Source organism: Sinocyclocheilus anshuiensis, unplaced genomic scaffold (genome assembly GCF_001515605.1).
Source record: "Sinocyclocheilus anshuiensis isolate Anshui unplaced genomic scaffold, SAMN03320099.WGS_v1.1 scaffold1626, whole genome shotgun sequence".
NCBI lineage: Eukaryota > Metazoa > Chordata > Actinopteri > Cypriniformes > Cyprinidae > Sinocyclocheilus > Sinocyclocheilus anshuiensis.
Window position 1 is genome coordinate 775,414 of NW_015547254.1, and position 27,137 is coordinate 802,550.

Below are 27,137 nucleotides of genomic sequence, written 5' to 3' on the forward strand. Positions count from 1 at the left end.
CTTTGAAAAGAACCGACTGTCTTCAGAAAAGCTTCGATGTCATTTTCATTTCGTCTTTCCTGTAATGCCTGATAGCGTTTGCAGTGTTGCCAGATTGGAAATGTCCAAGTATCGTACCAGAAGCTCAAAATTATCGTATTTGGAAGAAAATTATCGTACACGAGTCAAACATACAGAATACAGCTATTTATCTAAACCAACAACTTTCTGACACAACCTGCAAATTACCATAATAGATAACTAGGCGTACCATGTTTACATTGGACGCGAGCAGTGTGACAAAATACTATAGAAACTATTATAATCAGTGACTGTTTGCACTGGATGCGACACGACACATCCCCGACAGTAAACTGATGCCTCGTTCTATTTATGATGCATTAAAATGATTTTTAACACTCGCTTTGTCGCGTCCAGTGTAGACAGACTTTAGCTGTTAACTCCACATCTGAGCCGCTGTCATCGGAAGCCTGCGTGTTGCCAGATGTTGAGGGGGTTCTTGCCATCATGGACCACAACAGTGCTCTTTGGCTTTAAAGCAGGGCACCCTCCTGCATTCTTAACACACTCTGAGGTGTGCATGAGCTAATTTAGAGTGTCTGTAATGAGCTGATTTCGTGTATGAATATAGAAGCCCTATGACTACAACTACCATCATTTGAATTGTCATAAAATTATGAAATTATCGTACATTATGGGATTTTTTTTTCATTATTGATCGTACATCGTACAGAGGTCAAAATTATCGTACAAATACGATAATTATCGTACGTCTGGCAACACTGGTGGCGGTGCTGGTCCCTTTTGTTTAGTTCAGCGACTTTGCATGGTGTGAATATATGTCCCATAGTCATGTGTTGTACCGAGTGAACCGACTGAATGGGAACATTGAGTTATGCATATAACTACTGTTTCCAGAAGGAGGGAAACAAGGTACACCTCTGGGCCCTGCGCAGTCGGAGGCTCTGTGAAGCCTCTGACGTGAAGGTATATATATGACAGCTCCTGCTCACCATATGCTTTCAATTCACAAAAAAGAGCGGCATGAACATTATTAATGTCTCCTTTTTTGTTCCACAGAAGAAAGTAAGTCATACAGTTGTGAATCAACAAATTTAAACTGAAAAATAATAATATTAACTTACTCACACTAGAGGACAGCAATAACATGGCAAAAAACAGGCTTAAAAAGAGAATGACAGAGTCACAAGTCCAGTTTATTTGACAAATCAGTCCAGAAATCTGACAGGTTGAGTGAAAGCGGACAAAGCAAAAGCTACAGCTGTGATCCACAGCAGCCACTGACTGGAACAGAGAGGGAATGAAAGGATAACTAGACCAAGAGAACAAGGAGACATTGAGACTGCTGATCTGGAAAAAGAGAGAGAATAAAATAGAGGCACAGACGGAGAGAACATGAGTACTAAGATACAGAGGCCGCCATTAAGTAGTAGATTAGATGAGACAGAGAACGAGAGAAGGTGCATTAGTGTGTGTGTGGTAAGCTGGGAAGCTCCATGCTGCAGGGTGGGGGTTCCACCTCAGAGGAATCGCTGTGTGTTTTGGCAGCCTCGCTGGATGGGAACAGTGCATGCGTGTGGGTGCATGCGTGTGTCTGCGGCATCTGTAAGCCACACCTCCCCCATCTCAGGTCTGCAAAGGGCATTCCTCCAAACAGAGTGTGCATGTGGGTGGCTGTTTTGTGTTTGTTTAGAGTGGCCTCCCCTACTGCTTCGCAGTGGTGATGACAGATATGCCAAACTCCGATCTCTGGTGACGCAGACGCTAGGACTTAACAAAAACACACACATGCAGACACATTGAGAAGCACAAAAAGCCGCCCCACAACCGACACACACACACACATGACGGATAAGAGCGAGTGCAACAGACAAGCTATATGCACATCCTTCTTGATATATACGCTCACATAACATGAAAGTGCAGATGCAAACACGCACCCGCACGATATAGAACCAAATGCAGCAATCTTGTGACTCGTGATTGTGACACAGACACCATTGTCTCTGGCTTGCGTTTCTGGATGCTACTTGGCTCTTTTCGCCTGTCCATTCATGTCTAGTGCATTTCGACTGGCCGTTTTGGTGTGAGAATATGCCCGCCCAACCCAACCCAACCCTGTTTCCTATAAATCCACTCCCTCATCGGGAGGCGGTGTGTTATGTAGCTCGGCCGAATGTTGCGCTAGCTGTGCCCAGTTCAGTTTAGTTCAGCTTAAAGGCCACAGCAGGATCACCCAGCACAGTTGTCATTAAAGTCTCTACCAGCTGTAGCTACAGCTACAGACTGGGCCGCTGACGGGTGGTGTCGTAGGAGCGAACAACCTGGGACTGAGACACCACACCATGCTCCTCCTGTGAGAACGCATATCCATCTATTGGGAGAGAGAGAAAACAATTGTTAGCCTTTACTATAGGGATATTTGCATGTGTGGCAATCAAAGCACTCACTGTCTTCATATTAGGGCGGCAGTGGCGAATAGATAACACTTATCATGGAAATAATTTAAGTGGGTCTGAAAAAAGGAAGCCACAATGTTGCAGCTTTAAAATGGAGGATAAACATAATTTATAATATAACATTTATATTTCAAACATTTTATGTGTTTAAATGTATAGTATAGTTTAAATTCATACATTTATATATATATTTATATACATATATATATACATATATATATAATCATATATTTACACTACACATTAAAAGTCATAGTCAATACATTTATTATGTTACAAAAAAATTCCATTTAAAATTAATGCCTTTGAACCTCACATTTATTAAAGAATCCTGAAGAAAAATATATCATGGTTTCCACAAGAAATAAAAAAAAACACAGCATAACTTGGCATTACTTATATATAAAGATTTGACATTACAAGAACAAATGATACTTTAAAGTATATTAAAATAAAATAAAAAGATTTAAAATTGTAATAATATTTGACAATATTACCATTTTGATAAAAAAAATCAGTCTTGATGAGCATAAGACAGTTTATATCAAATTTATATCAAGTTGATATCAAAAACAAATTAGTTTTTATCCCACACAAGGATTTCAAACTTGGATTATGTGGAAAACTTTTTTTTTCAATACAATACAGAAAATAAAACTTGGCTGTTTTATCTGATTAATCAAAGTGACATTAGTTTTTTTTAATTAGTTCGGACAAGAATCTCATGAGGCTGTCAGCTCTGTTGCAGTTGCAGACATACAGGTTCTGCAGATCTCATTGGGTGTGAAGTGTAAAAAAAAAAAGGCACAAGAGGAACATGCACTTACGTGACACAGTCTGCTGCACAGAGTTTGAGCGTCCCACGCTGGAAGGCGTTTTCCTGAAGACCCGTGTCAGCAGGTGGGCACGCTCGTTCAGACTGGATAGACAGAGACAGATGGGTTAAGCCACCAATCACAGCACAGTTAGGCCCCGATCAGACTGAACGCGTTTTTTGCAGTGAGAAGCACCTTTAATAATTTCTAATAATTTCTTTAATTGTTTTCTTTTGGCAGTGAGCGTTTTGCACACTGTTTATGCACCCCGGGCGCCTCGCATTTTAGCCGCCTGCTGCGCCTCGTGTTTTTGTAGGAGCACTCTGAGCGCCTGAAGTTGAAAAAAAAAAAATCAACTCTGAGCTGAACAGCACCCGACATCATTCGCGTTTTTTTCCCATTGTCCAATCGAATGAATAGAGAGGAGGGCCTTCTGTTGTGGTGACACAAGTTTACAGTTGCTTGGAACGTCTGGAGACTGCAATGGTGGAGGAGGAACTTGTGGTGGCTGTCGAGGGTTACCCGGAGCTGTATTTTTTTTTTAAGTTTCTGCTAATATGACGACGGTTTATTTAACAGCAAACTAAAGATTTTAGAGCACTCGCGCTATAATCCTTGATTAAGCTGACAGGACAGCTGATTCGGTGGTTGCCTAGCAACATAAAAAAAAAACGCAGCGCACTTCTGTTTTCTAAATTAAAAAAATTCAACCAAAAAAAAAAAAGGGCAGTGCGGTGCGCCTCGCATTTTCAAACCTGAAAAACGCATTATATCTGATCAGGGCCTTACTGGCTGATATGCTACACACTTGATAGCTAGAGGTCAAATCACATGCATTTCAATAACACAGTCCTCTACTCAGCTGCGTGGCCATCCTGGCGAACGACACATACTCTTAATGATATTCACTCGAGCAGAACACACATTTACACCCACATACTCTCACAATTCTAAGAAATGACTTCCCAAAGCACTCCTAAACAACTTTAAACTTAGCCCTGCGATCCAAAAACATCTCCTCGAATATTTCCACAGCACTAAATTCTCGAGCTTTCCAATCCTTCAAACAAAATCGATCAATATGAGAAGTGTTCAAAAGCTCTTTATTCTTAAATTAATGCAGCCAATAAAGAAGTCTCTGGTTACTAAATTAAATGGCAAAATTTCAATTCTGGAAACTGAGTCTGATGCCATTTTGCAGCCAGTTTCGAAATGAAGAGGAATCAAGGGAGCCTGACCCCATCTTTGATAAACACATTCCATGTAGAACAATCAGTCTATGATGTTTCCCTGTAAATCAGATGAAAGCCATCTTTCCCCTCATCCATAAAAGAAAGAGTGATCTGAAAACCAGTTATGGAGGAAGGCCAAACTTCTCAAGGTTACAGCTCAAACTCATATTGTGCTACGAAGGGGACCGTTTGCACTGTTATCATTGGGAAGGACGTGGCATTCATTTGGCTGTGCTGTAAAAAAAATTCGGCAACAGTATATGAGATATGGCAGAACATCAGCCAACGAAAACTATGTCTGCAAAACAGATGACCGGTTGAAAGATGGGGATGATGAATGGATAAATAAAGAAATAAAAGGATGGAATGACGCATAGGCTTGCTGGTAACCGGAGCTCTTTCTTCCTCTGTCGTTTCTCTGGAACGTGGACAATCCTTCGAATATCAGACAGCTGTTTTGATTAATCAAATTTTCAATAACTTAATTTCCTCAAACCATCCCTCACGTATGAGTCCAGACTTGGCTTAGAGTTTGGAAAATACTTTGCTTTTGTCCGGCAGGGCTAGTTGGGGTCTTTTTGGGTAAACAAATCTGCAAATGTAAACGCCTATGATATGCTCTTCAATTGTGTCAGCCACCGCCCAATTCAAACTGACGTTTAATCATTCAGTGGATTTCTACACTCGTTCAGGATGACTTACAACCATTATGCTTTTTACAGCTGGATATTTACTGAAACAAATGAGGTTAAGTGTTCTGCTCTGGGGGAATGAGGGGGTAAACCCAAACAGGGCTTACGGCCAACATCCCTCTGATTAGAAGTCCATTCTGTCAACTCCCTGGCCATAAATTAGTGGCCTAAAGACCACAAAACACTCCAAGGTATTACAAAAAAACTGCATGAGACTACACGTCTGTCTGCCAAGTTCCTGTCTCATATAGGGCTGTACACCAAATGCAATATGTAGAGTAATATCTCTGGGTTAAACTGTTAAATCCATGCAATCGCTCCACGCAGTCATCCTCAAAACCACAAACACACAGTATGAAAACAAACACATGCAAAGAGCTACGATCTTAAGGAAGCCACACACACCCAGTGCTTATAGCTAGGCAAACCTGACCAACTCATGGCCGCCTGACATCACAGAACGTGAAATGGAAAGAGAAAAGTAAAAGAAAAGTCGTAAGATGATGATGATGGAGAACAAAGGAAGGTTGAGGGAAGGAGGAAACAGGTCACTGCACATCCTACAGAGAGATTCAGGCAGCTGGTTCTACCTGCACATGCCTGCCTTTGACTCTATGAGTCTATGAATCCTCAGCATTGGGCCTGTGGGTGTTCAGGCAGGGGTTAGTTGATCACAATGAACACAAATGCAGTCTCTTTCACAGACACACATCCACAAACTAATTCACAAACAACATTAGGACATAAACAAATCATGAACACAATCAATCAGCTCCAAAACCTAGTGAGCTTCCTCTGAAGGTATTTTAAGGCATCACAGGCCAGACAATAAAGGCTGTTTCAAAAAGATACCTTCTTTTGGACAAATGGTAGTGTATCATTGCAAGTTTTGTCTTTACAGAGAAAGCAACAATGTACAGCAACAAGCAAAGCAGATGAATTATTTTTTTCAAAATTTGGGTATTTAAAAATTATTTTCAACAAAATGTAATTGTAAATTAATCTAAATTACTATAAAATCGCATATTAAATTAATTTTCATAAATTTCTAAATATAAATGTAAAAAATGTATGTCAATAATTATCAATTATATATACTTATACATTATTAGTAATAATAATAATACATTATTAGAAATATTATTAATCAATTATTATTTTTTTTTATATTTAAGTAAAAAAAGATGGTGGACAAAGCAAGAGAAATTTTATTTTTGTAATTGTCTATTATACTTATTTTTGTGTGTGCCATGATACAATTTATATTTACTCTTCAAGTATTGTGTCATTTTCTCTAGCATATGTACTTTGCTGTTTGTATGAGGTTGCTGCCTGTGTTCAGTCACTCTCATTACAGTTAGTATTCTGCTAAATTAGGCAACTGCCTATGTAGGCAGCAAGTCAGCTCACTAAGTTTTGAAACGGAGCTAATATGTTAAGAAACACAACCAAAAGAAATTATGCATTTGCCTGAATCTATATTAAAACAACTTGTAAATCAACCTGAGGTATTACAGGGGAGTTTATAGATAGGCGGGTATACATCAAGGCATATTCAGGGACATACCTGCGGCCGCTGGCATCTCTGAGGACGGCTGCCCCAGGGTCCACAGCCCGAGCTTCCAGTTCCTGCACCTCCTCTAAAAGAGTCTTCCTCACTGTGCGCCGTCCTCTGCATGCAGACATACACAAGCAAGACAAAGTGAGAAACTGTCAGACTAATACATATTGTCAAATGACACTGTATTTTCTCCATAAATACACTGATGTGTGTATGTGTGTGGTACATTACTCACGCATTCCACACCACATCTTTGAGTAAACATGTTGTTGGCACCAGTATCAGGCCCAGCCAGAAGCTCCAGCACTGCATCACCCTGCCAGCCTAAAATAAAGATAAACAGATTATCAATTTGAAATCAATGCTCTGCAAACCTCGCAACACCCAATCAATGCTGAATTTCCCTCTCCTTGCAACAGCTGTTGACTGACTGCGTCACCTCTGACCTGTGAGAGAGTTCAATTACCCCGTTTACCTACCGCTACTGTCTACTGTTTGTTCTAGTTCTTCCTCCCCGTCTCTGTTTAATGGCCCAATTAGAAGTGTCTTTTTCCATCCTAATGAGTCACTTCTTAAAGCAAACAATATATAATGACTAATACTATACATTACCTATGTGCAGGAAGACTAACTATAGTAAGTTTTGTTCCTATAGCTATACGTGCTTTAAACACACAGGAAATCAGCCATCATCTTACGCTCTTTAATTTGTTGTTTTTTTATTTATTTATAATTTTTTTTTATTGTATTGTGATAAGTTCATATGTACTGTGCAGTTGTCTTTGTGTTTTATGCGCACCGACTGTGAAAATGATTTTCCTCTCCGAGGACAAATAAATTATCTATTCTAATGTCAGTTGGTTGATAGCTGATAGATCAATCTATGGATATTTCATTATATTTTAGTATGAGAGCATTATATTTGTTCCACTTTGTTAGTATTAATCGATCTGATAGAAAAAACTTTTACAGGAATATATTTTTCTGAAGTAACTTTTAATGTTATTTTAACAGACAGAAGAAAACTTCACGGTGTGCAATCAAGTGATCCCACTTTTAAGGATCCTCCACAGCTGATATCACCGATGGAGTCTACTAGACTCTGAAAACCATTAGACGGCGTCCTCTCGCGACAGCTGCGCATACACCCCCAGACCCCAGACGAGCAGACGCACAAAAATACACACACTGATATACAGTGCTGGAAAAACATGCAATGTGTGCTCCCAGCTTGGCCTGCATGGAGAGATGGAGAGATTAAAAAATGAATGGCTGGACAGAGAGGGGAAAGAAAAGCCAACGCTGCAGGGTAAAGAGCGAGGGATGTCCCATCTCTCTCGCTCTCTCTCTCTCTCTCTCAGAGAGCAGCTGTGGTGATACTTGAGCACATTCCTGATTTCTGACACAAATCGAATTAATGGGCCGGAGGGCTTCAGAGAGCTCTATACCACACCGACCGCTCCACACTCCCACAGCACGCACACACTAGCTTTGTTCAAAAATCTATTGAGTCGCCCCCGTATGTAGCATTTTAAGGCACCGTAGGCACACTTTCAATTATGCTGCCTCCTGAGATGTATGTATTACAATCCCTGAAAGAACTGAAATATCACTCTGTAAAATATCCAAGATGGTGGACAAAGCAAGAAAAAAAAAAAAAACATAATTATAGGAATAATACTACAATGTGATAATACTAAAATCTGTGAATGTGTAAAATGTAATAAAAAAAATTAAAAACATAAATTATTAATATATAACATTCTTATTAATATGTAACAAATATTCATAATACATGTAATTTTCAAAACAAATTTTATTTATGTTTTCTTATTATTTTATGTTTTTTTCACATATACATATCATTTTTGGAAGGGTGGGCTTTTTTGAAGAGAAATGCTAATTATGAATGTAATACAATACTGAAATGTGTTGATACAATTTTTTAAACATTTCTTCAAGTATATAAATAAGTATATAATAATGTTTTAAATATGCTATATATAATCATATTTTCTACATATTTTTGGAATAGCATTAATACATAAAATGTTCATTATAAATATAATTAATATAAAATGTATTTTTTTGTTTTATATGTAATTTTTTGAAGTAAAAATACATACAGAAATATATATATATACACATACACACATTTTTTCTACACATATTTTCATTAATTATGTATAAAAATCTCTTATAAACAATTTAGTATGAATCGTTTTTAAAAATATGTATATATTGTTTTATATATGTTTTTTATTTAAGGGGTTGAAGAGGAGAAATGTTGGTTATAAATACATAGTAATGCAATAATAAAAGGTGATAATACAAATGTAATAATTTAAACAAAAAATATATAAATAAAATAAAGACATTTTATTCAATTTTTGTGAGTGATATGCTTACTTGTGTGTTGATTTGTTAGCGTAGTAAAATGCTAACACCAATCTCCAATTTCTATCAGTTGAGTCAAGTCTCCCATGCAATTTACACGAGGCGTGTTACTATTATAACGTACTAGCCTTTACAGAGTGTTTCAAATTAGTACTTAGCATGTTCCATTTCAGTTAGGATGCAGTCTATGTTGGCAACAGAGAGCGAGGCGACTCACTACGTTATGGAACAGAGCCACTGTGTGTATACTGTATATATCCCTGTGGGGGCAGGGCAAAAAACCTTTCTGGAGTATTCCACAAACCAACCCACCCGCTTAAGTCAACACTTCCAGGATAGGCCGTAAAAGCCAGGGGCTCGGGTGACTGTGTGGCAGGTGCAGGGAGACTGCGAAATGGGACGGCGGACCATAAATCTGACACGGAACACCCAGAGAGCAAGACGTCCAGGCGCCGGGCAGCAGTCAGATACAGGAGTTGAGTGAGAAAGCACAAACATGAGCAGGTGTGTGTGTATTTGCACTCACCTGGCCCAACATATCTGGTGCTATAGGAATAGTTGGCCAGATCGCAGAATAGACGGCAATAAACAACATCCAGAGCACCATGCTGCCCCATACAGCCAAATGAGAAAACTACAAGAGAAAAACAGATCATGGTCAGTTTCACACTGAATATAGACTTCTTCAACTGTAATGGACACCGTGTGAATTCCAAGGCCGCTCTACTTCATCACAAGATCTGGTGTGAGGACAGCTGAACAGACGAGGAGTGTCGACGTCTCCTCAACACACACGGCAGCAGGACAAAGAAATGTCCTGACATAGCAGCATGTTCCCCATCGATCTAAAGCACTTCCCAGAATATATAAGACCTTCCTATAGAATGAGATGCATAATGTCAAGTGCAAAGTGTTGTATAATGTGATCTCCTTTCAGTTCAAACATAACAAATGGAATGGAATAAATCTGATGCATTAAACAGTGCTTTTATACACTGCAAATAAAATGTCTTACACAGTTTTATGTTTTGTTTTCCAGTACAAATATCTAAAAATTCTCAAATTAAGCAAGATGACTTAATATAATTCTTTGTTCTGAAAAAATAATAAAAATTCAGTGATTTTATTCTCATTTTTCTCATTTTAAGCATAAACATATTTCATGTTGATACATTTTTCAGAAAACTAGACTTACTATCTTTAATCATCTTGCTTCTCAAGCAAATGTATCTTGATTTAAATTATTTGTACCAGGAAACAAGACAAAAATACTTGGAAAGAAAATCATTTTTGCAGTGAAAATTAGACACATTATAAAGTGCAAATTGTTCTATAATGTGATCTTTTCATTCAGACATAACAAATGCTTTGTAATATTCAATACATTAGACAGCACTTTCATAGACTGCAAAAAATTTTTTTCTAATATTTAATATAAAGTATTTTCGTCTCGTTTTCCAGTACAAATATGTAAAAATTCTCACATCATGCTAAATAAGTTAAGATATTGAATCTTGTTTTCTGAAAAATGTATCAAAATTTACATTTAATTTTTCTTAGCCCATGACATATTTTTTCCTGTTTTAAGCATGAACTCACTTAACTTGGACTTTTTTAGACAACAAGGCAAGACAATAATTTATTTTAATAAATTTGCTTCTAAAATGTTATAAATGTGACATCTTTTTATTTCAGATATATGCTCATTGCTTTGGGCTCAGATGGCAGACGGTGAGGAGTGTGTGTGTGTGTGTGTGTGTTGGAGGATGGGGACTGACGTACCCTTGTCCATGCTGTAGTCTCCATACCCGCTTTCAGACATACAGTTACCACTACATACTGCAGAGAGAGAGAGAGAGAGAGAGAGAGAGAGAGAGAGAGAGAGAGAGAGAGAGAGAGAGAGAGAGTCATAAATAACAGTAATGATATGCACTCATCATCCTGGTAAAACGTTCAACTCAAAAAACCAGATGAGGGCTTTCACACAGGCATCGCCTTACTATCGCCTCTAGCGACGCACACTGCTTTAAAACACAATCACACATTTAGCCCTTAAAGTAATCACTCGTACACACACACACACACAGAAGCCTGCGAGGAACAGAAATACCAGCACACAATGACTTCACTCCCCATGGGACTCATTCATTACTGTTTTAATGGCTAGCGTCTAGTATCGCCTCCAAAAACCCCAACGTACTGTATTTAATAGTCTGGGTTGCACACACACATACACATGGCCTCATTTTTATAATGGATGGCCAAAAGCACAACACAACAACAGAGAGAGCTATATGCGAAATAGAGTTCATTGACTGGCTAGTGGGGAGGGAATAGTAGTGATTTAGAGAATGAAAAGTGGCATGAAAAGATGTTTTTTTTGGGGTTGCACTCTGTATTTAATGTGATTAGGAAAAATACTGTGAAACAATGAGACACATCTGAGCGTTTTCTTTGCAGGCTGCACGCAAATCAAACATGCAGCCCGATCAGCGTAGTCTGATTCATGAAATGATGAACTAACTGCATTTTTTTTCAAGAGTCAAGAGAGAGAATCTGTGTAATTAATTATTTGCCTAAACAATTATAGAATCTGACTCACATACTGACTGGATCTTTGATAACGTAATTAAAGCAAAAACATTCAAAATAGTTTTGTTGTCATTTGAGATCAGTTGGGTTCAGACTGGTCAACTAGCGTAACTAGACTTTTTAACAAATTGTCGTGTTAACTAATATTTGATGGAATTTTGTGTTTTTTAATAATCCATTAAATCCAATCACTCTATTGTACATCAAATATAGATAAGATCTTTCATTGCCATTTCTTTGTGACTTTAAAATTAATGAAGAGATGCAACTTGTCTGAGAGTTTTAGCACACTGAACCTTCTCTCTGAAAATGCACAGCTATATCTTTAAAACAGCTTGTGTAACAAAACCATCGACTTTAAGGCAATTATTGGACCTCAAACATTGGTATGAGCAATGTTAGGATTATGAGATTTTTGTGTAGTAAAAAGTTATTTTTCAAATGCTGGTTTACGTACATATGCAGACAGATATCTTTGGCAGTTGCTTTCCATTTTGTGAAATTTTTAAAGGGCAATGAGAATTCTGCTTTTAAGGCAGGGTGTCAAAAATGTGTCTCAAGACCCCTGTGTAGTGTTCCATTCTGTTGCACTCCATCCAGGTTTTAACCACAAGAACAAGATCTAGGTGAACCAATAAAAAAAAGTGTGATTGGTGTAGGGTCTTATTTTATAAACCAGCCCTACTATACAGGGCTTCCTTAAAGGGATAGGTTACGCAAAAATGAATGATTTCATCATTCATCATTTCAATCATGGAATCAGTAAATCATGATTCCATGATTTACTCACGCTCAAGGCATCCTAGGTGTATGACTTTCTTCTTTCAGACTTCTTTTGGACTATTGAAAATAGATAACACCCATTCACTGCCATTATAAATCTTGGAAGAGCCAGGACATTTTTTAATATAACTCTGATTGGCTTCGTTTGAAAAAAGAAAGTCAAATACACCTAGGATGCCTTGAGGGTGAGTAAATCATGGGATAATTTTCATTTTTGGGTAAACTATCCCTTTAAGACTGATAATTTATTTAGATCAGGAATTCCCAACTTTTTTTGTGAGCCGAACCCCTGAGTACCCCCTGAGGTTTTAAGTTAATATTTCAATAATTTAACAACACATTTGCATGTTCACGGTTCTGTGATGTTGGTTAATGGTCAAATGACACATGCAGGTAAACAAATAAAATCTTTTTTATAGTAAGTGTTTTATTTAAATTGTTGTTATTTAAAAAAAAAATATATTTATTTATTCTGATTTTACATTTTCATCAACTCACAGACCCCCTGGGGTTTTTAAACCCTAATTAGGACAACTTTCCAAAGAGTCAATTATGAAAATATGTTTGTTTTTTTTACATCCCTAGATGTATAGTTAATATTTTTTGTTTTAGTAAAAAAAAAAAACACATTAAAATGTTACTAAAATGTATTGTTTTTTAAAATGTAGTTACTGATACAGAATATGAACTTTTAAAAGGCCAGAAAAAGATCTAACTGAACCATTCCAAGCATTTAAAGCAATAAATAAGTGAAATGACTGTTAGAACCATAAATGGTAGACTTGAAATGCAGAATTTCAGTCATAAACTGCCCACAAAAGCCAATGGTGAGCGGTCTTGTCGGTTCTGATCAGTTTCCTCACAGAGTTCCTGTCGTTTCTGCTTTGAGTTGTGGGATAATTTCACGAGAACTTTTTTCAAGAATAGCCAGCAAAAAGAGGCATTAACAAGTTTACAGTGTAAACACTGGCGGCCAACGAACGGAATAACAGCACTAGCAAGGAAATGATGTGTGACCTCTCATTGACAGAGAGCTACAGCGCAGTAAATGCCACGCTGACAACTCACCGTGTAGACGATGTTCCCCACGAACAGGTAGTCGACACTATTGCCATTGTCAAAGGGAGTGTCTGAAGAAACAAAAAGGGCGATGAAATATACTCAACAGTTTACACACTCGAGCTGGAGTGGTCTACATGTGTGCGTGTGAGTGCTTGCGATAGTTACCGTGCTCCAGACCTTTGAGTGGAAACCAGAAGAGAATAATGGAGTGAATGAGAGCATTTATACAGTGACCCCAAAAGACCTGGAAAAGAGAGAGGAAGGGAGGGACAGAAAGCAGGAACAGGAGAAGGGGAAAGTAAGTCAAGACAAACCAATGCCAAGATACACACAGCCCACCCACACAAACAGTTTCTCTGCAATTGCACAGCTAGTGAGTGCAATGTCCCCCAGATCACCTCTAACACACACAAACACTGATCCTCAGCTATAAATGAATGACTCTCTTATTTCAGCTTCATGAAGCTCATTATTATCTGGATGGAAGCAGAGCTGTTTCTTGCACTCCTGTTAGGGAAAGTCTCAAGTCACACAATACGCTGATGTTGCTAACCACATCAGACTGTGATAATCAATTATAACACAGGATGTAGGCTAGCGTGATGATCATAATAACAGTCTGACACTCACTGCAGACAGATTTATAAGTCTCAAGGTATTTGTTGTGTCAGTATGAGTAATTTGTGGCTGAAATTGTGCATTTGTATCGACTACTGAAATCTTGGTACCTTAGTGTTAAAACCTTCTGCGTTCTGTGTGATGCGGTACAGCTGAGGGAATCGTAGCATGTTCTGCTGACTGCACGGCCGGTCAAATATCCCCAGTGTGAAAGGAGGAAGAGCAGTAAAGATCTGAAAAACAGATGAACATTCAAGTGTTGCAGTATATTACATATACAGAATGTATCCAAAGCACAACCAAAATGGAACATGATTTGGAATGCTCTGATAGCAATGGATTACCATTAGCATGCTAAGCTAACTATGCCATACTCTAATAAAGATAAAAATACATAGCAAACAACATTCCACATTTTATTGTGGTTTTTGGTGGATTTTTCAAATATTTTGAGTGAAATATGTTTTCACTGACATAACTATAGATTACTGTTGATATGTGCACTACGCAAAAGTTTTATTTTATGTTTTTTAGAAATTAATACTTTTATTCTGCAAGGACACATTAAATTGATTAAAGTGATAGTAAAGACATTTAAAATGTTACAAAAGGTTTATATTTTAAATACAGTACATGCTGTTCTTTTAAACTTTGTATTCCTATTCTATTTATTCAAATAATTAACATTTTAAAATATATTAAAACAATATATTTCACAATATTACTCTTTTTAACTGTATTTTTGATCAAGTAAACATTAAAAGAAACAAAAGCATTAAAATTCAAATGATGAACTTGGATGAACTTTCTCACAGCATTTGCCTCAATGCATTCTGGGATTGTCTTTTCTATAAATGACACATTGGATGCTACCAAACCCTTAAAATGCTATATAGGTAGGCAGCTAACTAGATTTTTGGAATGTTTGACTATAAAATGTTAAAAATTATAAAGATAGACAGACACACATACACGTACCACATTATACAGGCCAATGCACCACCGCTCAAACAGGATCTGTCCAGAGAAACCGTTTACAAACGCAAACCACAGCTGAAGAAAAGAGAGGTGGAAGTGTGTTAAAAATACAAAAATTAAGATAAACAATACTACAAAGAGAGATGTGAAACCCTCTAGTAAAATACTTTCGCACAACATCAAACTTAAGGCAGAGGCCAATTCATACAAACAAAAGCCTCCACACACACACTCATACACATGTACACTTGCTGTCCATCCCCCACAATGCCTCTGCTATGAAGACAAAGACAGTCTGTGAACTTTGACCTTTAAAGCTCTTCTTTGCTGAAAGCTAATCCCCAGTAAGACCCCCAAAACGCCCCTCTCCCCCAAACACGGACAGATGTGCATGGACAATCGCTTTCCACAAATATAGAGACATCTAAACATTTAACCTTTACCCAGCTCTTCCCGTAACACACACACACACACACACATCGGCACACACTCCAACACACATAGGCAGAGTCCTCGGGTGAATGAGGGGGGCATGTTTTTGCACCTGCTGCCATTTTAGGGGGTGGCACAGCTGACAAATGCTCCAGCACATTTAACCTTTACCCAGCTCTTCCCGTAACACACACACACACACACATCGGCACACACTCCAACACACATAGGCAGAGTCCTCGGGTGAATGAGGGGGGCATGTTTTTGCACCTGCTGCCATTTTAGGGGGTGGCACAGCTGACAAATGCTCCAGCACACAGAACGGTGACCCTGTCAGTAAAGCTCACACTCTACCTAGCGTGCACACACGCACACACACACACACACACACACTTACAGAGCTCTCGGATGACAGTGTATCTGGTATACAGTTTTGAACTGGAAGGACCCAGCCACTATAGATAGGGGTCAGCGGCTCTTTGTCTGTGTCTGCGAGAGTGTGTGTGTGTGTGTGATGGAAAGCAGAGACTAGAGGGGGCATCTCATTTATCACTGTCAAACACTTCCATAAACAGCTGCAAGCAGTCTACTTAATGTACGCAAGGGTGTCGGTGTGAAAAAAGGCAAGCAAAAGGAGAGAAAAAAAAACAGTGTGTGAGCTTGTTTGTGTGTGTGTGGATCAGGGCTAATTTGATGACTCTCTTTAAAAAGTGATCTGAACTCATGCCATGTAAGTACAACACATTCCAAAGGCAAAACTATGCGGTTTAAAGAAAAGGTTTGCCCAAAAATAAATGAAAAATGTACTTGCACTCATGTCATCCCAAACATGTATGACTTTCTTGAAATGCATTGCGTGTATTTATAACATCGTGTATTTATAACACTGTATTCTATATAAAAAAAGAAAAATAAAATATATGAATTTATTTTACCAGTATTTATTTTCAAACATATTTTAGAAATGTAATTATATATATATACTTTTTTTTTTTTTTTTTTACATACTCCTTGCCCCTGAGTATTGTATGCGCAATTTTAAAATTCCATGATATTTCCAGGTTTTCTTTCAAGCCTTCTGAAGTCATTTTATAGCTTTGTGTGAGAAATTTGCATTTTCTGAAAATACTGCCATCCACTGTTGCTATCAAATCTCACAACAAAACACATACCAGAGGATTTCTGTATCATTAATGTCAGACGTGGCACTATTTAGTCAGTTTGTTCTGCTATTCAAACAAAGCATGAAACCCACTGTATGGAAAGGGAAGCGTGAACTTTCTGTCTAAAATCTCCTTTTGTGTTTTAAAGAAGAAAGAAAAACATGAAGACGGATGATGACAGAATTGTAATTTTTAAGTGATCTACCCCTTTAAAAGTCTTACACATTGTGATTAATGTACATACCTCTATGATGTACAGAACCACATTCTTGTAGAAGCAGTACAGGATACATTTGGTGACCCGGTTGTAACTCCAAGCCCCGTGAACCAATAACAACTTCTCCAGGTATGAGAACTAAAGAGAGTGAGGTTGAGAGAAGAATTAGTTTGCCCGCAGGAACACATGTGAACCATTACTGCAGGAGCAGCTACCCGGATACAACAGCGCTGTGGGCAGAAGACTGCTGTGTGTTTTGTGTTGTGGTAGTGTAATTACATTTTTTAAGATAAGATGAGATGTGTGTGTGCGTGTGTGTGTGTGTGTGTGTGTGTGTGTGACCGAGCCACAGAATAATGAATTACATGAGTGTGCTTGTGTGTCAGACCTGAGCTATAGAGTAGTCAGATGAGTTGGTGGCTTGCATGCCCTCGTTCCCACTGATGCCCACTCCCACGTGTGCTGTCTGTATCATGCCCACATCATTGGCTCCGTCTCCGATAGCCAGCGTGATGGCCTTCACATGCTTCTTCACCATATCCACAATCTCTGACTTCTGCAGCGGAGACACCCTGAAAGAAAAACATGACAGAAGTTACACCCCAGGAAACAAGTACTATACAACTTCACAATTTTCTCAAATTTGCTTTATATGTGTGTCAATAATGTCTGAATCTATCCATTAAAGTGACAACATCATTAGACAGCAACAGAGAAGTGTAAAGTGACCAAGAGGTCTGGTGTCATGAACAATTTGGACGGCAAAGTGATTCCATTGGCTGAAAGAACTTTTTATGGGTACTCTATTCAGTGCCTGATTAGAAATCCTACAAAAATGTTTTATGATGCATGGATTTGAATCAATGGATGGACAAACATAATGAGAGAATATTAAAAATACCTTCACTGAACAAAAATCTTGAGTTTGGAAGAACATTACAGTAGGTAAGTGATGGCAATTGATGGCAGAATTGACATTTTTAGAAGAACTATTTCTTTAAGTTGTGTCATAAATACCAGTATTTAAGATATAAATTGTGAAATTAATCACTTAATTTTATTAAAGTGTACTAGCTTACAGTAGAATACTGTACCACTTTACCATTTACTGCCAATTAGCCTGCTAGCCCAGTCTTTGTACACACGTTCAAATTTTTATTTTTTTTACATTTCATAAGTATTGTTGGTGGATTGTTCCTAATTATCTAGTTATCATAGTCATAGTTTGGTAACTCCACTGGTAGCTTATCTACAATATTCTGGAAAAACAAAATAATAGTGTAATAAAAAAAATAAAAATAAAAATGATATCAGGGTATTAAAACAAATCATGATATCACCACAGCACTTTTTTGTAAGCCCAGAAAACATTTAATCATGAAACTTCGTAGAAACAGAGAAGCACAATATAATCTCCCAATGGAAGGTGTTAACGAAATTAACGAAAATGAATGACCATTTATTCATTTAGCAGCTGTTACCCAACAAATGAGAAATGCTACAACATAAATACTTAACCAAACAGAGACCTGTATGGAAACCTGTTTACGACACTGAATATTTGTTATAAACACTGTTATAAAGTCAAAATTGCGAGTTATAAAGTCAGAATTGAGAGATATAAAGTCGCAATTCTGAGTTTATAACTCACAATTGCATTATAAAGTCAGAATTGAGAGATATAAAGTCGCAATTCTGAGTTTATAACTCACAATTGCATTATAAAGTCAGAATTGAGAGATATAAAGTCGCAATTCTGAGTTTATAACTCACAATTGCATTATAAAGTCAGAATTGAGAGATATAAAGTCGCAATTCTGAGTTTATAACTCACAATTGCATTATAAAGTCAGAATTGAGAGATATAAAGTCGCAATTCTGAGTTTATAACTCACAATTGCATTATAAAGTCAGAATTGAGAGATATAAAGTCGCAATTCTGAGTTTATAACTCACAATTGCATTATAAAGTCAGAATTGAGAGATATAAAGTCGCAATTCTGAGTTTATAACTCACAATTGCATTATAAAGTCAGAATTGAGAGATATAAAGTCGCAATTCTGAGTTTATAACTCACAATTGCATTATAAAGTCAGAATTGAGAGATATAAAGTCGCAATTCTGAGTTTATAACTCACAATTGCATTATAAAGTCAGAATTGAGAGATATAAAGTCGCAATTCTGAGTTTATAACTCACAATTGCATTATAAAGTCAGAATTGAGAGATATAAAGTCGCAATTCTGAGTTTTTTTTCTCGCAATTGCGTGTTTTTATCACGCAATTCTGACTTTATAACTCGCAATTGCATTATAAAGTCAGAATTGCAAGATATGAACTTATATCATATAATTATATCACACAATGCTGAGAAGACAAAATAAGAATTGTGAGATAAAAAGTCGCAATTACCTCGTTTTATTTTTTATTTAGTGGCGGAAATGGGCTTCCATAGACCTGTAACATTAGAAGTGCTGCAAATACAAAGTTTCAAAATTGACCAGAAAAGTGTGAGCTACTAGAGACGTATGATCTGCCTAATAGCGTGGGCATGGTATACTCATAACAATCGAAAATCGAAAAGACAAATCCCCCCCCCCAAAGCATTTTCTCTTGTCATTTTGTTGATTGATTCCACCCTTTTTCCACTATAACTATACGTCACACAATCACAGTGAGCCGGGGGGAGATCTGAGGCAGTAGGCTGGCTAATGTTCTTCATGGTGGAATTGACCAGAAAATAAGAAGGTTAAAGCAGCTCTTTAAACAAACAGAGTGTGAACTCAGGAAACCATGCATGGAGCACACACACACACACACACACACACAAACACACACACACAGATGCAAACGTTCTCTTCAACACACACACAATTGTGCTCCTCTCTGCTGGTTGTCTGAGGATTTGTGCGGTTCGGGACAGTGTGGGGGGTGCTGGAGGGGTTGGTTCAGTCGGTTTGTAGAGCCTTGGAGACCACAGTCCGGATATGGACTTCATGCAACAGCAAGTCAATTACTCCCTCTCACAGATGGAAACACACTTTATTATTGAATCAGAACGGTCTGAGGCTTACAGCACGCTTATTTATATTCAGATTATGTTCAGATAAACATTTACAGTACTCAACAATGTGATGTGAAAGACTGCATTGTCTACCTGTGTGTGAGAGTGTGTGTGAGTGTATAATGACAGTAAGTGAGTCATTAGTTTGACATTTGCAAAGAGCTCAGCATATTACATTACCTCCGCATAGCCTCTCTGTTCCGGGAGCCAAGCGCTTATTTTCAGCAGTTATTTAGTCACTCAAGGCAAGACACAACCTTTCATAAAGACGCACACACATGCACATCCACGCAGAGTAAAATCTCTCATTTTGAGAAATAAAGGTAGTTTTTTTTTTTGGTTTACACACACACACACACACACACACAGACACAGAGCTGTTCAGTGCTAATGCCTGAATTAATACCCAAATTAAATAAAAACCCCAGAGAACATCCCTTTAATATCTTAAATGTTTCTCCTAAACAATGCAATTATATGGTGGGCAAACTGAGACTTATGCACATGAAGTTCTTATTTAAAATAAAAATCTTGTAACCTTACATGCGTCATTTGTGAGGATTTTTATGTGTGTTTGTGTCTATATACAGTACCTGCAGCAGATGACGGCCTTGCAGGACAGTGCGAGGTCGAGGAACGCCTGACGCACTTCAAAAGAGAGGGCGTATTTCAGTGTCTGTCCATCTATGATGAGCGCTAACTCATTCTCCTTCCTCAGACAGTCACCCAGCGAGGAGCAATGAGCTGTTAGTGTGGCCCTGGTTGCCTGGGGGGGCAAGAAAGGGAGAACATTTATGACCACACATACTAAAAACCCATAAATATGCATAATATGTTAATATTTGTCAGTTTTACGGTTTAATTTCTATACCATGTATATTGCTATTGCTATATAAAACCACTTAAATCCTTTACTGAGAAACATGCCAGCACACATTTATTTCCCTAACAGTACACTTCACACACTTCTCACGCAAACACACGGATCACACGCACATATCAGAGCAAGAGCGTAATGCCAAAGGAAGTTGAAGGGGATGTTTTAAGTGGTGTCATTGGGGCTGTTAGCGCTACAATCTCACACACACACACACACCTGTTACACATCATCCTGTCACCCGAGACACTCTAAGCCCTTAAAGGACTCAAAAGCATGAACTGTTGGCCAACAAGAACTTTATATGGGAAGAGAGAAAGAGAAATATGATAAACTAAGGAGGAAGGGAAGAAAGGAAAGGAAAGTTTGTCGAGTTTTTGTCAAGAACTAAATGCTAGCTAGTTAGCATTTTATAAAAAACAACAGGTAGGTCTACATTTAGATAAGTAGGCAAACATGTATGTGCGCATGAATGCATGTACGAGATGAAAAGACACGGAAAGATAAAAAGAGAAGGTGAAATATGTGCGTGTGGTTATTGAATTGTGGTTGCAGGCGGTTTCTGATTGAGATCTTGATAATGGGACAGAATCACTAATAGAGAAAACAAACATCCTTCAATCTGTAACGAGAACCATGTGGACGAAGCAGCATGCAACGAGGCACGGCGCTGGTGGCCACACACGCATGCACACACAAACATAAATGAACGCAGCTGTTGAAGTATCTGTCAGTGCTACGACAGCCTTCGTGTAACACAAAGGATGAATTCACTCCATACTGCCGACTCCAATCAATATCTGGCTGAAACTATTGCGCTGCTCCAAAACTCAGTGAGCTGGCTACATAAGTAGTATTTTAAGGCATAATATGTGCGCTTTATCCCAGAATGCACTGTGCTGTCCATGTGAATGGCGCTTAATTGTACCGAATGTGCACTTGTAGTGTATTTCTAATCTTAAAAGTATGTTTTTTAAAAACTACTTGCAGATTAAATGTATATGACAGATGAGTTTCAATAGAATTACATTAAGGTTTATTTTAGTTTACCATAAATGCTGGTCAGTACATTCGTCAGTACACTTTAATGAATTTCAAAAAATAGAATTCTGAAATTTAATATAAATTTGAACTATAATACATTTTCATTTAATTGTAAATAACATGCATTTAAGTGTTTCAAAACATTACATTCAGTTTGCACTTAAGTATATTCGTAAATTAATTTCATATATTAATACCCAAGTAGTCTTTTTAAAAGTACATGTATTTTTTTCCCCAAGAGTGAGCTCAGTGAAAAACAAATAATAAATTCAAGATGGTGGACAAAGCTACAGGAAACATTAATAAACGTACAATTTCTTTCAACACTGAAAAGTGATGCTGAAAATAGCCTATAGAAATTGGATATTTTATTTATTATCTGTCTGTATTTGTATGCTTATAATGATAATTGAATTGTTAGCTTAGCAACATGCTAATATATTGAAACTAATAGCAAACTGAGTCTCCTGTGTTTAAGTTTCTGTCTATGTAGAGCATTCCAAGGTGGTTAGGATGTTCCCTCAGAAGGCAGCTGCCTATGTAGGCAGGGGAGGGAGGCAGCTTGAGGTTTTGGAAACATTTTATAGCAGAGCTGAGATCAGCCATCAAGATTCCTCATCTCCTCTCCTCAGCTCAACCCGAACATGTTTAGCCTGCTAATGTGTGTGTGTGTTTATCTTTTCATTCAGGAATTCCTGTTTGCTTTCACCTTTCCCGGGAAAACATGAGGGAAAGAAAAACAGAAACGTAATGGAAGAATTAAGACCGATTATGGATCAAGGGAGTGCTGAAACGCAAAAAGTATTTGTGTCTTAGTGTATAAACAGTGGTCTAAGAAAACTGCTACTGGTAATTCATTAACAACTACATTTCCCAGTTTATTATTAAAGACAGCTCTCTCTTTTCCGCTCTCTCTCCATTAGACACTTACGGCTGGTTTGATTTATTATTAACTCTTGAACTTCAGACAGGATGTGTCAATGTGTCAGAGTTTATAAATCTTTATCTGGGACTAACAGGACTGTTTGCATATATTATTTATTTAACAATTAAATGACCATATTAATGACCTCCTAAATGTTTGTGTATGAGTGGGTTTGTGTGTGTGTGACCAATTAGCTTCGCGTTGCAGTAAACATCCTAATACTCCAACACAGAGGTGCTAATAAGCCTGAAGAACGTGCCAGTCAAACCTCACGCTATCACGGCTGCCAGCGCCGTGTCCATGTACTGGAAATAAAAGGCCACTTAAGTGTACTTTCATGACTTAATACACTTAAGAACACTTTTTAAAAATGTACTTTGTAATAACGCAAAATATAAAGTTTTACTTTAAAGTAAATTTTAAATGATAGTTTTATCATGCTTTAAAGTACACTTAATTTTGATGTGTTAAACTAAAACATATGTAAAGCATTTGATTATAATTCAATAATCAATATCAATATATTCAATAATCATTTAAAAGTAAATATATTTTATATATTTATAAAGTAATTATTTACAAGAGTGAGCTCAGTGAAAAACAAATAATAAATTCAAGATGGTGGACAAAGCTACAGGAAACATTAATAAACGTACAATTTCTTTCAACACTGAAAAGTGATGCTGAAAATAGCCTATAGAAATTGGATATTTTATTTATTATCTGTCTGTATTTGTATGCTTATAATGATAATTGAATTGTTAGCTTAGCAACATGCTAATATATTGAAACTAATAGCAAACTGAGTCTCCTGTGTTTAAGTTTCTGTCTATGTAGAGCATTCCAAGGTGGTTAGGATGTTCCCTCAGAAGGCAGCTGCCTATGTAGGCAGGGGAGGGAGGCAGCTTGAGGTTTTGGAAACATTTTATAGCAGAGCTGAGATCAGCCATCAAGATTCCTCATCTCCTCTCCTCAGCTCAACCCGAACATGTTTAGCCTGCTAATGTGTGTGTGTGTTTATCTTTTCATTCAGGAATTCCTGTTTGCTTTCACCTTTCCCGGGAAAACATGAGGGAAAGAAAAACAGAAACGTAATGGAAGAATTAAGACCGATTATGGATCAAGGGAGTGCTGAAACGCAAAAAGTATTTGTGTCTTAGTGTATAAACAGTGGTCTAAGAAAACTGCTACTGGTAATTCATTAACAACTACATTTCCCAGTTTATTATTAAAGACAGCTCTCTCTTTTCCGCTCTCTCTCCATTAGACACTTACGGCTGGTTTGATTTATTATTAACTCTTGAACTTCAGACAGGATGTGTCAATGTGTCAGAGTTTATAAATCTTTATCTGGGACTAACAGGACTGTTTGCATATATTATTTATTTAACAATTAAATGACCATATTAATGACCTCCTAAATGTTTGTGTATGAGTGGGTTTGTGTGTGTGTGACCAATTAGCTTCGCGTTGCAGTAAACATCCTAATACTCCAACACAGAGGTGCTAATAAGCCTGAAGAACGTGCCAGTCAAACCTCACGCTATCACGGCTGCCAGCGCCGTGTCCATGGGAACCGCTAACAGTCACCAAATCTTAATCCCGGGACAAACAAAACACTGAACACAGAATTCATCCTGCATTACAGTAAGACATGCAGTTTTACAGACTATAACCATGCTATTACTTTACAAACGCAAAAACGAATAAATTCATTCATTAGTAGGATTAGAAATTATAAAAAAAAATGTTAATTAAAAATGTATAAAATTAATATATATATGTGTAAATTTTGTTTAATATTCATTAATACATGAAATATAATTACTAATATTATATATATTAAATTTATTAAATAAATATTTATAAAAATGTTGTTCAATATTTATTAATACATGAAATACATAATACATATAATTATATAAAATACAACTATATATACACTACAATATACTATAATTAAAAATATATTCGTATGAGTATTGTTCATTGTTCAGTATTGATACCAAATGAATTTAAAAATGTTACTGAAATGAGCCATATTAAAAACTGTTACCACTAAAATATATTTTGAAAGCAACTTTAATTGTAAATATTTAATTGTATTATAGTAGATGATTTTTTTATGCATTTAAAGGTGTGAACTGGCAATCAAAAATGCCTCATATTTTTAAATGTGTAAAATTAAAAAATTAGTCTAATTGTTATTTATTAAAATTAACAAAAGATTAAACCATTACTTCAAATATCTAGGGTATTAATTATAAATAAATAAACAAACGTATAAAACAAACAAACAAACAAACAAACATTCCCAGGGGTTCAACTGACAAAAAAAAAAAGGTTGGGAACCCTTGCTATATAGTATGCAAAATTAGTGTCTCCCAAATGATGTGAGATGCAGTCAGTGTGTTGGATGAGTTCAGATGGTGATGAGATTTAAAGGGGTCATATGATGTTGCTAAAAAGAACATTATTTTGTGTATTTGGTGTAATGAAATGTGTTTATGCGGTTTAAAGTTTAAAAAAATAATTATTATTTTCCACATACTGTATATTATTGTTTCTCCTCTATGCCCCGCCTTTCTGAAAAGCATCGATTTTTACAAAGGAAAAATTGAAATCGCATCATATGACCCCTTTAAAGAGATATTTGATTGACAGGATGGGTTGAGTGGACAGAGACTACTGGACAACTGCTGGAGATGCACAGGCAACGTCCCATGTTTCATTGTTACTCTGTAATTTTGAGACCTCTTGCTTAGAAATCCTGATGAGCACTCTCGAGAAAACTAGTGTTTTACCCATTAAGTACTCATTTAGACTCCAGACTTCCCCTATTTTGGATGTGCTGTACACTTTTCTACGTCATTCCCTGACAGATATCAGAAGTGAAAGTATTTCATGATCCAAGCTAAATGTTATTTTCTGTACGTCTTTGTGCTGGGAACTGAATAGAGTACATGTTCTCATAAACACACATTTATAGAAAAGACTACTGTACAAGCGCACACACTCACACACACACACACACACAAACACACTGCAGCTTTGTGGTGTTCTCAGGTTCCTGCGAAAGGGATCTTATCACATTTATATTTAGAGTAGAGAGAAAGGCCCCTTTGGTGTTACATATCACAGATCACATTCTCCATTCATAGAGAAATCACACACACACAGGCGCACACACACACACACACACACACACACGCACACATACGCACACATACACACAAGTGAGTGAGACATTCAGCCCAACTGCTGTGACATGACAGGTCACCTTATCTGTTCAATGGCAGTGTAGCGGCAAGGCAGTTGTGTCATAAACAGCATAAGGCAGTGAGGTCGCTCTCTCTCAAACAAACACACACACACACACACACACATTCACACACACAAACACACAGAAGGGGCTATGGCTTATATTTAAAAAACATATTTGTTACCCTGGACCACAAAACCAGTCTTAAGTCGCTGGGGTATATTTTTAGCAATAGCCAAAAAAAAGATTGTATGGATCAAAATTATCGATTTTTCTTTTATGCCAAAAATCATTAGGATATTAAGTAAAGATCATGTTCCATGAAGATATTTTGTAAATTTCTACCGTAAATATATCAAAACTTAATATTTGATCAGTAATATGCATTGCTAATAACTTAATTTGGACAACTTTAAAGGCAATTTTCTCAGTGTTTAGATTTTTTTGCACCCTCAGATTCCAGATTTTCAAATAGTTGTATCTCGGCCAAATATTGTCCTATCAAAGGGCACATTTTATATTATAGAATTACTTTATATTATAGAATTATATATATACACACACACATAACCATTCAAAAGTTTATATATATCTTTTAAAGAAATTATTCAGCAAGGATGCATTAAATTGATAGTAAAGACATTAATGTTTTAAATATATAATTATTTTTTTTTTACTTTCTGGTAATATTTTATAAAAGCAAAAACAACCCTGTTTTAATCTGAATTAATGGCATATTTTTTGCTTTGTTTTTATTTCAAATGCCCTTTGAAATTTCAAACAATATTATATCCTTTCAGTAAATATGATGAACAATAAATAACCTGGATTAGATTCACTATATAAGAATTTTAAAGGAATGGTTCACTTGATAGTTCCTTTCTTGCCATAAAAGTTAATAGAAACCACATAAAGCCTAAATGGGGGGGGGGGGGGGCATCC

The 27,137-nt window shown here is 36.9% G+C and overlaps 1 protein-coding gene across 2 annotated transcripts in view; it reads right to left on the bottom strand.

The window, feature by feature from the left end:
* Window positions 1-1,204: 1,204 nt before the first annotated feature.
* Window positions 1,205-27,137, bottom strand: part of LOC107701675 (phospholipid-transporting ATPase IB-like) — a 48,557-nt gene continuing 22,624 nt past the window's right edge. The window contains exons 24-36 of one of the 2 annotated variants that reach the window (XM_016503737.1): window positions 20,681-20,853; window positions 17,411-17,594; window positions 17,050-17,160; window positions 15,211-15,285; window positions 14,343-14,465; window positions 13,780-13,858; window positions 13,621-13,682; window positions 10,960-11,016; window positions 9,704-9,811; window positions 7,016-7,104; window positions 6,787-6,891; window positions 3,308-3,399; window positions 1,205-2,395 (exon numbers count right to left, since the gene is read on the bottom strand). In XM_016503737.1, the coding sequence (XP_016359223.1) occupies window positions 2,301-2,395; window positions 3,308-3,399; window positions 6,787-6,891; window positions 7,016-7,104; window positions 9,704-9,811; window positions 10,960-11,016; window positions 13,621-13,682; window positions 13,780-13,858; window positions 14,343-14,465; window positions 15,211-15,285; window positions 17,050-17,160; window positions 17,411-17,594; window positions 20,681-20,853 (1,353 nt within the window). In that variant the 3' untranslated portion in view covers window positions 1,205-2,300. Of the gene's footprint in view, window positions 2,396-3,307; window positions 3,400-5,624; window positions 5,667-6,786; window positions 6,892-7,015; window positions 7,105-9,703; window positions 9,812-10,959; window positions 11,017-13,620; window positions 13,683-13,779; window positions 13,859-14,342; window positions 14,466-15,210; window positions 15,286-17,049; window positions 17,161-17,410; window positions 17,595-20,680; window positions 20,854-27,137 lie in introns of those variants that run through there. The other variant, XM_016503736.1, reaches the window with a different exon arrangement.